The sequence below is a fragment of the Macaca fascicularis genome, chromosome 19 (assembly GCF_037993035.2).
Source record: "Macaca fascicularis isolate 582-1 chromosome 19, T2T-MFA8v1.1".
NCBI lineage: Eukaryota > Metazoa > Chordata > Mammalia > Primates > Cercopithecidae > Macaca > Macaca fascicularis.
The window spans coordinates 12,957,451-12,971,098 of NC_088393.1; the positions used below are offsets into that span (position 1 = coordinate 12,957,451).

At 48.8% G+C, this 13,648-nt stretch overlaps 1 protein-coding gene across 1 annotated transcript; it reads left to right on the plus strand.

Annotated features, from left to right (window-relative positions):
• Positions 1 to 8,794: 8,794 nt before the first annotated feature.
• Positions 8,795 to 10,615, plus strand: LOC102116859 (phosphoglycerate kinase 1-like). The gene is given in 2 exon segments (XM_065534458.1): positions 8,795 to 9,590; positions 9,593 to 10,615. Coding segments are annotated over 2 exon segments (1,395 nt in total). The 5' UTR covers positions 8,795 to 9,208; the 3' UTR covers positions 10,606 to 10,615.
• Positions 10,616 to 13,648: the final 3,033 nt, after the last annotated feature.

Sequence of the window (13,648 nt, forward strand, 5' to 3'; positions counted from 1 at the left end):
ACTGAGTGACAGGAGAAGCAATGCGATATGTGGCTGAGTAAAGACAGATTGACAGGGTCTTGGCCACTGCCCTTCGTAGGCGGGGCTTCCTCCCTCTGTAACCTTCTGTGCCGGGGAGAATATTTGCGTTTAAGCAGAAAGTGTTCCAGACTCTGCAGAACTGACGCTGGCGTGTTTCTGCACTCACGGTACCCTTCCTGCTTTTTCCTCCCGGACACAGAGTCGCAAGTGTGCACAGGGAATGACAGACTCGGCGTCCAGTGGAGCCATCCGCTGGCCTCAGAGTAGGAGGCCCGCCCAGGCCAGGCCGGACCACAGTGTAACAGGAGGGAGGAGGGCTTGCTTCTTTCAGGCAAGAAAATTAAAACCGACAAAGAAATAAAATTATTAAATGCATAGGAAAAACTGGAGTTTTTTTAATTTTTTTTTGTTTTGTTTTTGAGACGGAGTCTCGCTCTGTCGCCCAGGCTGGAGTGCAGTGGCCGGATCTCAGCTCACTGCAAGCTCTGCCTCCCAGGTTTACGCCATTCTCCTGCCTCAGCCTCCCGAGTAGCTGGGACTACAGGCGCCTGCCACCTCGCCCGGCTAGTTTTTTTGTATTTTTTAGTAGAGACGGGGTTTCACCGTGTTAGTCAGGATGGTCTCGATCTCCTGACCTCGTGATCCGCCCGCCTCGGCCTCCCAAAGTGCTGGGATTACAGGCTTGAGCCACCGCGCCCGGCGAAAAACTGGAGTTTTTATGACAGCGATCATCAGTAAAGAAACCAAGAGAAGGCCAGGCGCGGTGGCTCACGCCTGTAATCCCAGCACTTTGGGAGGCCGAGGCGGGCGGATCACGAGGTCAGGAGATCGAGACCATCCTGACTAACACGGTGAAACCCCGTCTCTACTAAAAAATACAAAAAAACTAGCCGGGCGAGGTGGCAGGCGCCTGTAGTCCCAGCTACTCGGGAGGCTGAGGCAGGAGAATGGCGTAAACCTGGGAGGCAGAGCTTGCAGTGAGCTGAGATCTGGCCACTGCACTCCAGCCTGGGCGACAGAGCGAGACTCCGTCTCAAAAAAAAAAAAAGAGAGAGAGAGAAACCAAGAGAAGTAAAGCAAACACTTGAACTACCTCAGACAAGCAGCCTGCTTCACCCGCAGTTCACAAGGAAAACCCACAATCATAAGGTTAAAAATAATTCCCAAGCGCCAGGTGCAATGGCTCATGCCTGTAATCCCGGCACTTTGGGAGGCGGAGGCAAGAAGATTGCTTAAGGTCAGGAGTTCAAGACCAGCCTAACTAACATGGTGAAACCCCATCTCTACTAAAAATACAAAAATTAGCCAGGCGTAGTAGCAGGCGCCTGTAGTCCCAGCAACTTGGGAAGCTGAGGTAGGAGAATCGCTTGAACCCGGGAATGGGAGGTTGCAGTGATCCGAGATAGTGCCATTGCACTCCAGCCTGGGCGACAGAGCAAGATTAAAAAAAAAAAAAAAATTCCCAACCTTGGGAGCCGACTCTAACTGCTGAAATGGAACCCCAGTGTGGATCAGAACCTGGTGATGAGACAGGGACACTTAAGAATTCAACTCCAGGAGCTCAAGGTGCCCTCCAGTCCCCTCCTCACAATGTGGAAACACTCCTTCCTTCAAAACCCTTCATTTGTACCAGCAGGAAACTCTCACCTGCAGTCATTGTAAAGTTGTGACCTAAATAAACTGTCACGTTCCCAAACCTTTTCTCCGGGGGACAAGGCAAACCAGTCTTTCACTAAACCTGACCTTCACAGCTTTAATTCGTGTATACAAATTACAGCCTGACCCCAGCGACCCCATGGATGCTAAAACCAAAACACTGCCCAGAAAATGGCCCCAGGCGCCAAAGGTACAACCTCAGAAAAGACAGAACCCTCTGCCCCCACCCAACCACATCTGCAGATGGGTCTCCTGCTTTTCACAGCTCTGCAGCTTCTCAGAATCCACATTCCTGGCCAGGTGCGATGGCTCACGCCAGCACTTTGAGAGGCCGAGGTGGGTGAATCACCTGAGGTCAGGAGTTCGAGACCAACCTGGCCAAATGGTGAAACCAAGGGAGGAGACCACCCCTCATATCGTCTTACGCCCAATTTCTGCTTCCAAAGACAGAAGAAGTAAAAACTAAGGGCAGAAATGAAATCCACAGGCAGACAGCCCGGCGCCGCACCCTGGGCCACCCTGACCTAATCAGTTATCTATAGATTACAGACATTGTATAGAAATGCACTGTGAAAATCCCTATCCTGTTTTGTTCCGACCTAATTACCGGTGCATGCAGCCCCCAGTCCCGTACCCGCCGCTTGCTCAATCACGACCCTCTCACACACACTCCCTTAGAGTTTTGAGCCCTTAAAATGGACAGGACTTGCTCACTCAGAGAGCTCGGCTCTTGAGACAGGAGTCTCGCCGATGCCCTCGGCCAAATAAACCCCTTCCTTCTTTAACTCGGTGTCTGAGGAGTTTTGTCTGCGGCTCATCCTGCTACATTTCTTGGTTCCCTGACCGGGAAGTGAGGTGATTGGTGGATGGTCAAGGCAGCTCCTTAGGCGGCTTAAGCCTGCCCTGTGGAACATCCCTGGGGGGGACTCCGACCAGCCCGAGTGATGCGGACCCTGAGAGCCCTCCCAGGTAGGCATTTGACCCGGTGGGATGCCTCGCCAGAGCAGTGTGTGGCAGGCCCCCGTGGCTGAACACCGGGAAGGAACAGGCACTTGGAGTCTGGACATCTAAAACTTGGTAACACTAGTCTTTGAAACTTGCCCCCTCCGTTTGAGTGGAAGCGTGGCCTAATCATCCATGGCGTGCCTTTATGGGCACTTCGGTTTCGGTTTTGGTTTTGACTTGGTTTAAATTACATGACAGGACCAGTCTTGGGAACTTGCCCACTCCATTTGAGTGGAAGCGTGGCCTGATCACCCACAGCGTGCCTTTATCCACACTTTGGTTTTGGTTTTGACTTGGTTTGAATTGCTTGACAGGATTGGTCTTGGGAACTTGCCTACTCCATTTGAGTGGAAGCATGGCCTGATCACCCACCGTGCGCCTGTACCGACACTTTGGTTTTTGTTTTTGACTTGACTTGGATTGCTTGATACTTTGGTTTTGGTTTTGACGTGGCTTAGATTTCTGGATACTCTGATTTTGGTTTTGATTCTGGTTTGGCATAAACTGTAAAAGTGTGTGTGTGCCCTTTTTACCCGTTCTTTGTTTTATGGTGTGCGTGTGGTGTAAGTGTGGTGTTTTGTCTCGAGGAAATGTGGGTCACAAAGTAAATCCACCCCACTAGGAACTATGTTGAAAAATTTCAAAAAGGGATTTAAGGGAGACTATGGAGTCACCATGACACCAGGAAAACTTAGAACTTTGTGTGAGATAGACTGGCCAGCATTAGAGGTGGGTTGGCCATCAGAAGGAAGCCTGGACAGGTCCCTTATCTCGAAGGTATGGCACAGGATAACCTGTAAGTCAGGGTACCCAGATCAGTTCCCATATATAGATTCTTGGTTACAGCTAGTTTTGGACCCCCCACAGTGGTTAAGAGGACAGGCAGCAGCAGTACTAGTAGCAAAGGGACAGTTAGTTAAGGAAAGTTCTCGCTCCACCTGCCGAGGGAAGTCGGCACCAAAAGTCCTGTCCAACCCAACACCAGGAGAATCGTGGCAGGAATTGGTACCAGCAATACCCCCTCCTTATCGGGAGGAAGGGCTCCCCACCCCTGAGCCCACAGCACCTCCACCTCCACCAGATAACCACACCCAGAGTAGTTATCTAGCCACCCAGAGTAGACAAGAGAGGAAGTGAAGCCACAGGAGAAACTCCTCCCTTGGCAGCTCGTTTATGGCCCAAGACTGGAATCCAAATGCCCCCGAGAGAGCAGTGATATACTGGGGTAGATGAGGATGGACACATGGTGGAAAGGCATGCCTTTGTGTATGAACCTTTCACCTCCGCTGACCTCCTCAATTGGAAAAATAATACTCCATCTTACACTGAAAAGCCTCAAGTTTTAATTGACTTGCTCCAAACTATTTATACAGACTCATAATCCTACTTGGGCTGATTGCCACCAGCTGCTCATGTACCTCTTTAATACACATGAAGGCAAAGGGCGCTCCAGGCGGCAACTAAGTGGCTAGAGGAGCACATCCCAGTCGATTACCAAAACCCCTAAGAATATATAAGAGTTCAGGCCGGGCGTGGTGGCTCATGCCTGTAATCCCAGCACTTTGGGAGGCCGAGGTGGGTGGATCACGAGGTCAGGAGATCGAGACCATCCTGGCTAACATGGTGAAACCCTGTCTCTACTAAAAATACAAAAAATTAGCCGGGCGTGGTGGTGGGCACCTGTAGTCCCAACTACTCGGGAGGCTGAGGCAGGAGAATGGTGTGAACCCGGGAGGTGGAGCTTGCAGTGAGCCGAGATTGCACCACTGCACTCCAGTCTGGCAGACACAGCGAGACTCCGTCTCAAAAAAAAAGAGTTCAACTGCCGGGAACAGACCCCCAATGGGACCCGAACGAGGGACCAGACATGGAGAGGCTAAGACAGTACTGTGAGGCATTAATAGAAGGTCTAAAGAAAGGGGTTCAAAAGGCTACAAATGTAAATAAAGTCTCTGAGGTCATCCAAGGAAAAGAGGTGAGTCCAGTGCAATTCTATGAAAGACTGTGTGAGACTTACCGTATATACACTCCTTTTGATCCAGATAGCCCTGAAAATCAGCGCATGATTAACATGGCCTTAGTTAGCCAAAGCACGGAAGATATCAGGAGAAAACTGCAGAAACAGGCTGGGTTTGCAGGTATGAATATCTCACAGTTACTGGAAATAGCCAATAAAGTGTTATGAATAGAGATGCAACAAGTTGCAGAGAAAGCCGTAAGGAAGATGAATGCTAGACTAGGCAAAACGCCGACTTACTGGCTGCGGCCATTAAGGGAATTCTCCCGAAAGGAGAGGGAAAGGGGGGTTCCAGGAAGAACACCCAGTCTAATCGCCCACGCTTGCGATGTAACCAGTGAGCCTATTGTAAGGAAATAGGACATTGGAAAGATAAGTGTCCCCAACTGAAGGAAAAGCAAGATGGTTTGGAACAAAAGACCTCAGATAAAGACGAGGGAGCTTTTTTCAATCTGGCTGAAGGGCTGTTGAACTAAAGGGGACCGGGCTCAAGTGCCCCCAAGGAGCCCACAGTCAGGATTACAACTGGGGGCAAGGACATTAAGTTTTTGGTCGATACTGGTGCTGAACATTCAGTAGTGGCCACCCCGGGTGCCCCCTTCTCCAAGAAAACCATTGATATAATCGGAGCAACAGGAGTTTCCACTAAGCAGGCTTTCTGTCTATCACAGACCTGCTCGGTGGTGGGACCTGAGATAGTTCACCAGTTCTTGTACATGCCTGGCTGTCCCTTGCCCTTGCTGGGAAGAGACTTACTTAGCAAACTGAGAGCCACCATCTCCTTTACAAAACAGGGCTCTTTACAGCGAAAGTTACCGGGAACAGGAGTTATCATGGCCCTTACGGTCCCCCAGGAAGAAGAATGGAGACTTTTTCTAACCAAGCCAGCTCAAGAGATAAAACCAGCTCTAGCTAAGTGATGGCCCCGAGTATGGGCAGAGGATAACCCTCTGGGACTGGCGGTCAACCAAGCCCCTGTATTCATAGAAGTTAAGCCTGGGGCCCAACCAATTAGACAAAAGCAGTATCGGGTTCCCAGAGAAGCTGGGAATCCAGGTTCATCTCAGGCGCTTGAAAGCCTATGGAATTATAGTTCCTTGCCAGTCTCCATGGAACACCCCGCTCCTGCCTGTCCCTAAGCCAGGGACCAAGGTCTACCCACCAGTACAGGACTTGCGCTTGGTCAACCAAGCTACAGTGACTCTGTACCCAACAGTTCCTAACCCTTACACATTGTTAGTGCTGCTGCCGCTACCTGTCTGGACTTAAAAGATGCTTTCTTTAGCATCAGAATAGCTCCTGAGAGCCAGAAGCTGTTTGTCTTTCAGTGGGAAGATCGGGAGTCAGGTGTCACTACTCAGTACACTTGGACCTGGCTTCCCCAAGGGTTCAAGAACTCCTCTACTGTCTCAGCAATCTTGGCTCACTGCAACCTCCGCCTCCCAGGTTCAAGCAATTCTCCTGCCTCGGCCTCCCGAGTAGCTGGTACTGCAGGCGCACACCACCACGACCGGCTAATTTTTGTATTTTTAGTAGAGACTAAAAATACATACTAAAAATACAACACCATGTTGGTCAGGCTAGTCTCGACCCCCTGACCTCGTGATCCACCCGCCTTGGCCTCCCAAAGTGCTGGGTTTACAGGCGTGAGCAACCACGCCTGGGTTTTTGTTTTATTTTATTTTTAGACAGCTTCTCACTCTGTCACTCAGGCTGGAGTGCAATGATGGGATTTCAGCTCACTGAAACCTCCACCTTGTGGGTTCAAGCGATTCTCCTGCCTCAGCCTCCCGGGCAGCTGGAATTACAGGTACCCACCACCATGCCCTGCTAAATTTTTTTGTATTTTTGTAGAAATGGGATTTTACCACGTTTGCCTGGTTGGTCTCAAACTCCAGACCTCAGGTGATCCGCTGGCCTCAGTCTCCCAAAATGCTGGGATTACAGGCGCGAGCCAAGGCGCCTGGCCTTTCCTAGGAATTTTAAAACAAAAGGTACAAAATATATTAGTTTACTAACTCTACATGTGTCATTGCACTCCATCCTGGGCAACAAGAACGAAACTCCATCTCAAAAATAAATAAATAAATAAATAATAAAATTCCTAGAAAATATTGTCTTCCGAAAATTTAGGCATTTTTGCCCACTGGGTTGATGGAAACAGAAAGGGTTCTAGGCCAGAATGTTCATATTTCGAACACTTTCAAATTATAACTATTGTTACATGTTTGCAGTTTATTCAAGACTGCTGTTACACAGTGGACAAATTAACTCCTTACTTCAAATATCTAGTCTACCTAGATGTTTGGAAGTGTCCCATGTATATTAAATGTAGAGGTAGTGAAATATCACTTTGTAAATATCTTTTTGTTAAAATTTATAGGAAACACTGCCTTTTGGAAATTGAATTGTTTAACCACCTTCGTGAGCAGTGTAGTACTGTCTATACTTGTTGGATAGTTTAGAGGAGGTGGGAGGGAAGAAATCTCAAAAGATCAGTGTGTTCATACTTGGACATTTTCAGACACTATTTTTCTATATGTTTTGTGCACTTTGTTTTGCTCTCTATATAGCATATATAATGGGCAAATGCATCCTAATTTTGCAACATCTAATTGCTAGATGTTAAAGAGGTTGCCAGTGTATGATAAAGTACTTAGTAAATTTAGCATATTTTGTACACTTTGTGTTGAAATTCATAGGAAACTTGTCTTCTGTGAATGACTTTTGGATAGGAATTTGTTCAACCATCTCTAAGCATTACACATGCCTGTACTTGTCCACTGGATTGAAAGCAGAGAGAAAGAAGTAAGGAGGGAATTGTTCAAGGCCAAAGTGGTCATTTTTTTTTTTTAATTTTTTTTGAGACGGAATCTCGCTCTGTCACCCAGGCTGGAGTGCAGTGGCGCAATCTCGGCTCACTGCAAGCTCCACCTCCCAGGTTCACGCCATTCTCCTGCCTCAGCCTCCCAAGTAGCTGGGACTACAGGTGCCCACCACCACGCCCAGCTAATTTTTTTGTATTTTTAGTAGAGATGGGGTTTCACCGTGTTAGCCAGGATGGTCTCCATCTCCTGACCTCGTGATCCACCCGCCTCGGCCGCCCAAAGTGCTGGGATTACAGGTGTGAGCCACTGCGCCTGGCCCAAAATGGTCATATTTAGGAGATACCTTAGATGATAACCATGGTTACATGTGTGGAACTTTACTGAACAGTGCTGTGTACATGGTGGACAAGTTATATGAAATATCTAGTCTTTCTAGATATTTGGAAGTGCTTCATGTATTTAAAAGTAGTAGTAGAATAACACTGTTTTTTTGTTTTGTTTTTGTTTTTTGCTTGTTTTTGTTTTTGTTTGAGACAGAGTCTCACTCTGTCGCCCAGGCTGGAGTGCAGTGGCACGATATCGGTTCACTGCAACCTCTGCTTCCTGGGTTCAAGTGATTCTCCTGCCTCAGCCTCCTGAGTAGCTGGGATTACAGGGACGCACCACCATGCCCAGCTAATTTTTGTATTTTTAGTAGAGACAGGGTTTTACCATGTTGGCCAGGCTGGTCTTGAACTCCTGACCTCAGGCAATCCACTCACCTAGGCTTGGATTACATTCATGAGCCACTGCGCCTGGCGAATAATACTTTTTGTAAATAACTTTTAATAACTGTTCGGGCTGGGCACAGTGGCTCACGCCTGTAATCCCAACACTATGGGAGGCTGAGGCTGGTAAATCATTTGAGGTCAGGAGTTCCAGAACAGCCTGGCCAGCATGGCAAAACCCCACCCCGTCTCTACTAAAAACACAAAAATTAGCTGGACTTGATGGTGAGCGCCTGTAATCCCAGCTACTCAGGAGGCTGAGGCATGAGAATCGCTTGAACCCGGGAGGCAGAGACTGCAGTGAGCTGAGATCGTGCCACTGCACTCCAACCTAGGTGAAAAAGTGACTCTGTCTCAAAAAAGAAAAGAAAAAAGAAAAAAACTGGTAGGAAATACTGTTTGGAAGTAGAATTGTTGAACCACCTCTGTGAACAGTGGACTCTCTGTACTTGTTCATTCAGTTGAGGGAGGTGGGCGGGATGAAATTTCCTGATTGGGACATTGTACTACAGCTATGCAACATGTTACCACTGAGAGAAAATGGCTGTGTTATTTCCTACATGTGTATCTGCAATGACCTCAAAATACATTTTTGTTAAAAAGTACACCACTGTGAAACCCCGTCTCTACTAAAAAATACAAAAAACTAGCCGGGCGCGATGGCGGGCGCCTGTAGTCCCAGCTACTCGGGAGGCTGAGGCAGGAGAATGGCGTGAACCCGGGAGGCGGAGCTTGCAGTGAGCTGAGATCCGGCCACTGCACTCCAGCCTGGGCGGCAGAGCGAGACTCCGTCTCAAAAAAAAAAAAAAAAAAAAAAAAAAGTACACCACTGGATTCTGCAAGCCTCCCGAGCACGTCGGTAGCCAGCTCCCCTCACTGAATCACCGAGTTCTCTCTCCAGCTGTATTTCCAAAATGTCGGTTTCTAACAAGCTGACCCTGGACAAGCTGGATGTGAAAGGGAAGCCAGTCATTATGAGAGTCGACTTCAATGTTCCTATGAAGAACAACCAGATAACAAACAACCAGAGGATTAAGGCTGCTGTCCCAAGCATCAAATTCTGCTTGGACAAGGGATCCAAGTCAGTAGTTCTTACAAGACACCTAGGCCGGCCTGATGGTGTCCCTATGTCTGACAAGTACTCCTTAGAGCCAGTTGCTGCAGAACTCAAATCTCTGCTGGGCAAAGATGTTCTGTTCTTGAAGGACTGTGTAGGCCCAGAAGTGGAGAAAACCTGTACCAACCCAGCTGCTGGGTCTGTCATCCTGCAGGAGAACCTCCGCTTTCAGGTGGAGGAAGAGGGAAAGGAAAAGATGCTTCTGGAAACAAGGCTAAAGCTGAGCCAGCCAAATTAGAAGCTTTCCAAGCTTCACTTCCCAAGTTAGGGGATGTCTATGTCAGTGATGCTTTTGGCACTGCTCACAGAGCCCACAGCTCCATGGCAGAAGTCAATCTGCCACAGAAGGCTGGTGGTATTTTTGTTTTTTTGTTTTTGTTTTTTGTTTTTTTTTTAATGAAGAAGGAGCTGAACTACTTTGCCAAGGACTTGGAGAGCCCAGAGCAACACTTTCTGGCCATCCTGGGCAGAGCTAAAGTTGCAGACAAGATCCAGCTGATCAAGAATATGCTGGACAAAGTCAATGAGATGATTATTGGTGGTGGAATGGCTTTTACCTTCCTTAAGGTGCTCAACAACATGGAGATTGGCACTTCTCTGTTTGATGAAGAGGGAGCCAAGATTGTCAAATACCTAATGTCTAAAGCTGAGAAGAATGGTGTGAAGATTATCTTGCCTGTTGACTTTGTCGCTGCTGGCAAGTTTGATGAGAATGCCAAGACCGGCCAAGCCACTGTGGCTTCTGGCATATCTGCTGGCAGGATGGGCTTGGACTGTGGTCCTGAAAGCAGCAAGAAGTATGCTGAGGCTGTCACTTGGGCTAAGCAGATTGTGTGGAATGGTCCTATGGGGGTTTTTGGGGTTTGGGGGGGTTGTTTGTTTACTTTGAGATGGAGTCTCACCATGTCACCCAGGCTGGAGTGCAATGGCGTGGTCTTGGCTCACTGCAACCTCTGCCTCCCTGATTCAAGTGATTCTCCTGCCTCAGCCTCCCGAGTAGCTGGGACTACTGGCTTGTGCCACCACACCCGACTAATTTTTGTATTTTTAGTAGAGACTGGGGTTTCACCATGTTGGCCAGGCTGGTCTCAAACTCCTGACCTCGCGATCCGCCCACCTCAGCCTCCCAAAGTGGGGGATTACAGGCGTGAGCCACCATGCCCAGCCTGGAATTTCATCTTGTTTCCATGCTAAGTAGTAAAACGGTGACAAAGCTAATCAGAATAAGCTACATCAAAAGAGAACTAAGCTAACACGGCTCACTTTTTTTTAACAGGCAAAATATAAATATATGCGCTCTAGAATGCACAGTGGTTTAGTCACTAAGAAATTCAAACGGGGGCCGGGCGCGGTGGCTCAAGCCTGTAATCCCAGCACTTTGGGAGGCCGAGACGGGCGGATCACGAGGTCAGGAGATCGAGACCTGACACTGTGAAACCCCGTCTCTACTAAAAACTACAAAAAACTAGCCGGGCGAGGTGGCAGGCGCCTGTAGTCCCAGCTACTAGGGAGGCTGAGGCAGGAGAATGGCGTGAACCCGGGAGGTGGAGCTTGCAGTGAGCTGAGATCCGGCCACTGCACTCCAGCCTGGGTGGCAGAGCGAGACTCCGTCTCAAAAAAAAAAAAAAAAAAAAAAAAGGCCGGGCGCGGTGGCTCAAGCCTATAATCCCAGCACTTTGGGAGGCCGAGGCGGGCGGATCACAAAGTCAGGAGATCGAGACCACAGTGAAACCCCGTCTCTACTAAAAATACAAAAAATTAGCCGGGCGCGGTGGCGGGCGCCTGTAGTCCCAGCTACTCAGGAGGCTGAGGCAGGAGAATGGCGGGAACCCGGGAGGCGGAGCTTGCAGTGAGCCGAGATCGCGCCACTGCACTCCAGCCTGGGCAACAGCGTGAGACTCCGTCTCAAAAAAAAAAAAAAGAAAAGAAATTCAAACGGGATCTTGAAGAATGTAGGCAAATCCAGGGTGCAGTAAAGATGAGCTGAGATGCCGCGTCACTGTTTAAGGGCTCGTGGCACTGCATCTCTCGACCACTAGCTGAATCTTGACATGGAAGCTTTTAGCTAACGCCAAGTGGAGATGCAGAAAATGCTAAGTTGACTTAGGGGCTGTGCACAGGAACTAAAAGGCAGGAAAGTACTAAATATTGCCGAGAGCGTCCATCCCCAGGATGGACTTTACCTTGCAGGAGCTCTAAACTGGCACCACCCCCAGTGCTCACATGGCTGACTTTATCCTCCGTGTTCCATTTTGCACAGCAAGTGGCAGTGTCTCCACCACCTATGATGGTAATGCAGCCCCTAGAAGTTGCTTTCACCACCTCATCCATGAGGGCTTTGGTCTCCCAAAGTGCTTGGATTACAGGTGGGCGAATCACTTGAGATCAGGAGTTCGAGACCAGTCTGGCCAAAATGGTGAAACTCCATCTCTACTAAAAATACAAAAATTAGCCGGGCGTGGTGGCGAGCACCTGTAATCCCAGCTACTTTGGAGGCTGAGGCAGGAGAATCACTTGAACCCAGGAGGCAGAGGTTGCAGTGAGCCAAGATCGTGCCACTGCACTTTATCCTGAGCGACAGGGTGAGACTCCATCTCAAATACTACTACTACTACTAAATAATAATAATGAAAAGACACCAGAGACCTCTCTTTCTGTCACCCCCATGCCCTCTCCCCAGCTTGAGGACACAACCAGAAAGTAGCCATCTTTGAGCCAGGAAGAAAGCCCTCACCAAGAACAGAATCTACTGTCATTTTGACTTTGGACTTTGTGGTGTCAAGAATCGTATTTTGTTATCATATTATATTTTGTTATTTTGTAATCGTATGGTATTTTGTTATAGTGGCTCAAGAAGAGTAAAAGACAGAAATGGCAAGAAAGTTAAACCTATCCCAGTAGAGGTTTGTCATGCAGGGGACAGAGTGTTGGGTTTAGGCTTGAGCTTTGGAGTTGGAAAGAATTGAGTTCACACCTAGGCTGGGGACCTTGGACAAGTCCCTTGAGTTCTCTGAACCTCAATAGCCCCTTCTATAAAACGAAGATAATAAAGCTGTTGTGAATGCACCTTGAAACTGCAAGACACATGTCTAAGCACCAGGTAGGCACTCAATAAACAGCAGTAGTGCTATTCTTTTTATTAATGTCTTTCTAGTTATTCATGCTAATGATACAGTGGGACAGGCAGAACTGGGTCTTCAAGACTTCAGGTGCCAGGCTGAGGAGCTTGGACTTGCACTTGAGAGCACTAGGGAGCGATGGGAGGTGTGTGAGCAGGGGAGAGACAGAAAAATGTCCCTTTGGTGCTGGGGTGAATGACTAGGAATTCAAGTTTGGGAGACCAAGGAGGACACTTTGACAGGTACCCAGGTGAGTGTCTAGACCTGGGTGGTGGCAATCGGGATGATGGGAGTGAGAAGAAATAAGTAGGCTGGGCTTGGTGGCTCATGCCTGTAATCCCAGCACTTTGGGAGGCCAAGGTGGGTAGATCACCTGCAGTCAGGAGTTCAAGACCAGCCTGGCCAACATGGTGAAACCACGTCTCTGCTAAAAATACAAAAATTGGCCGGGCGCGGTGGCTCAAGCCTGTAATCCCAGCACTTTGGGAGGCCGAGACGGGCGGATCACGAGGTCAGGAGATCGAGACCATCCTGGCTGACACGGTGAAACCCCGTCTCTACTAAAAAATACAAAAACTTAGCCGGGCGAGGTGGCGGGCACCTGTAGTCTCAGCTACTTGGGAGGCTGAGGCGGGAGAATGGCGTAAACCCGGGAGGCGGAGCTTGCAGTGAGCTGAGATCTGGCCACTACACTCCAGCCTGGGCGACAGAGCGAGACTCCGTCTCAAAAAAAAAAAAAAAAAAAAATACAAAAATTACCCAGGTGGGGCTGGGCACTGTGGCTCACGCCTGTAGTCCCAGCACTTTGGGAGGCCAAGGCGGGCAGATCACGAGGTCAGGAGTTCGAGCCCAGGCTGGCTGACATAATGAAACTCTATCTCTACTAAAAATACAAAACTTAGCCAGGCGTGGTGGTGCGTATCTGTAATCCCAGCTACTCGGGAGGCCGAAGCAGGAGAATTGTTTCAATCCGGGAGGTGGAGGTTGCAGTGAGCCGAGATCATGCTAGTGTACTCTAGCCTGGGCAACAAGAGCGAGACTCTGTCTCAAAAAAAGAAAAAAAGGCCAGGTGCGGTGACTCAAGCCTGTAATCCCAGCACTTTGGGAGGCCAAGATGG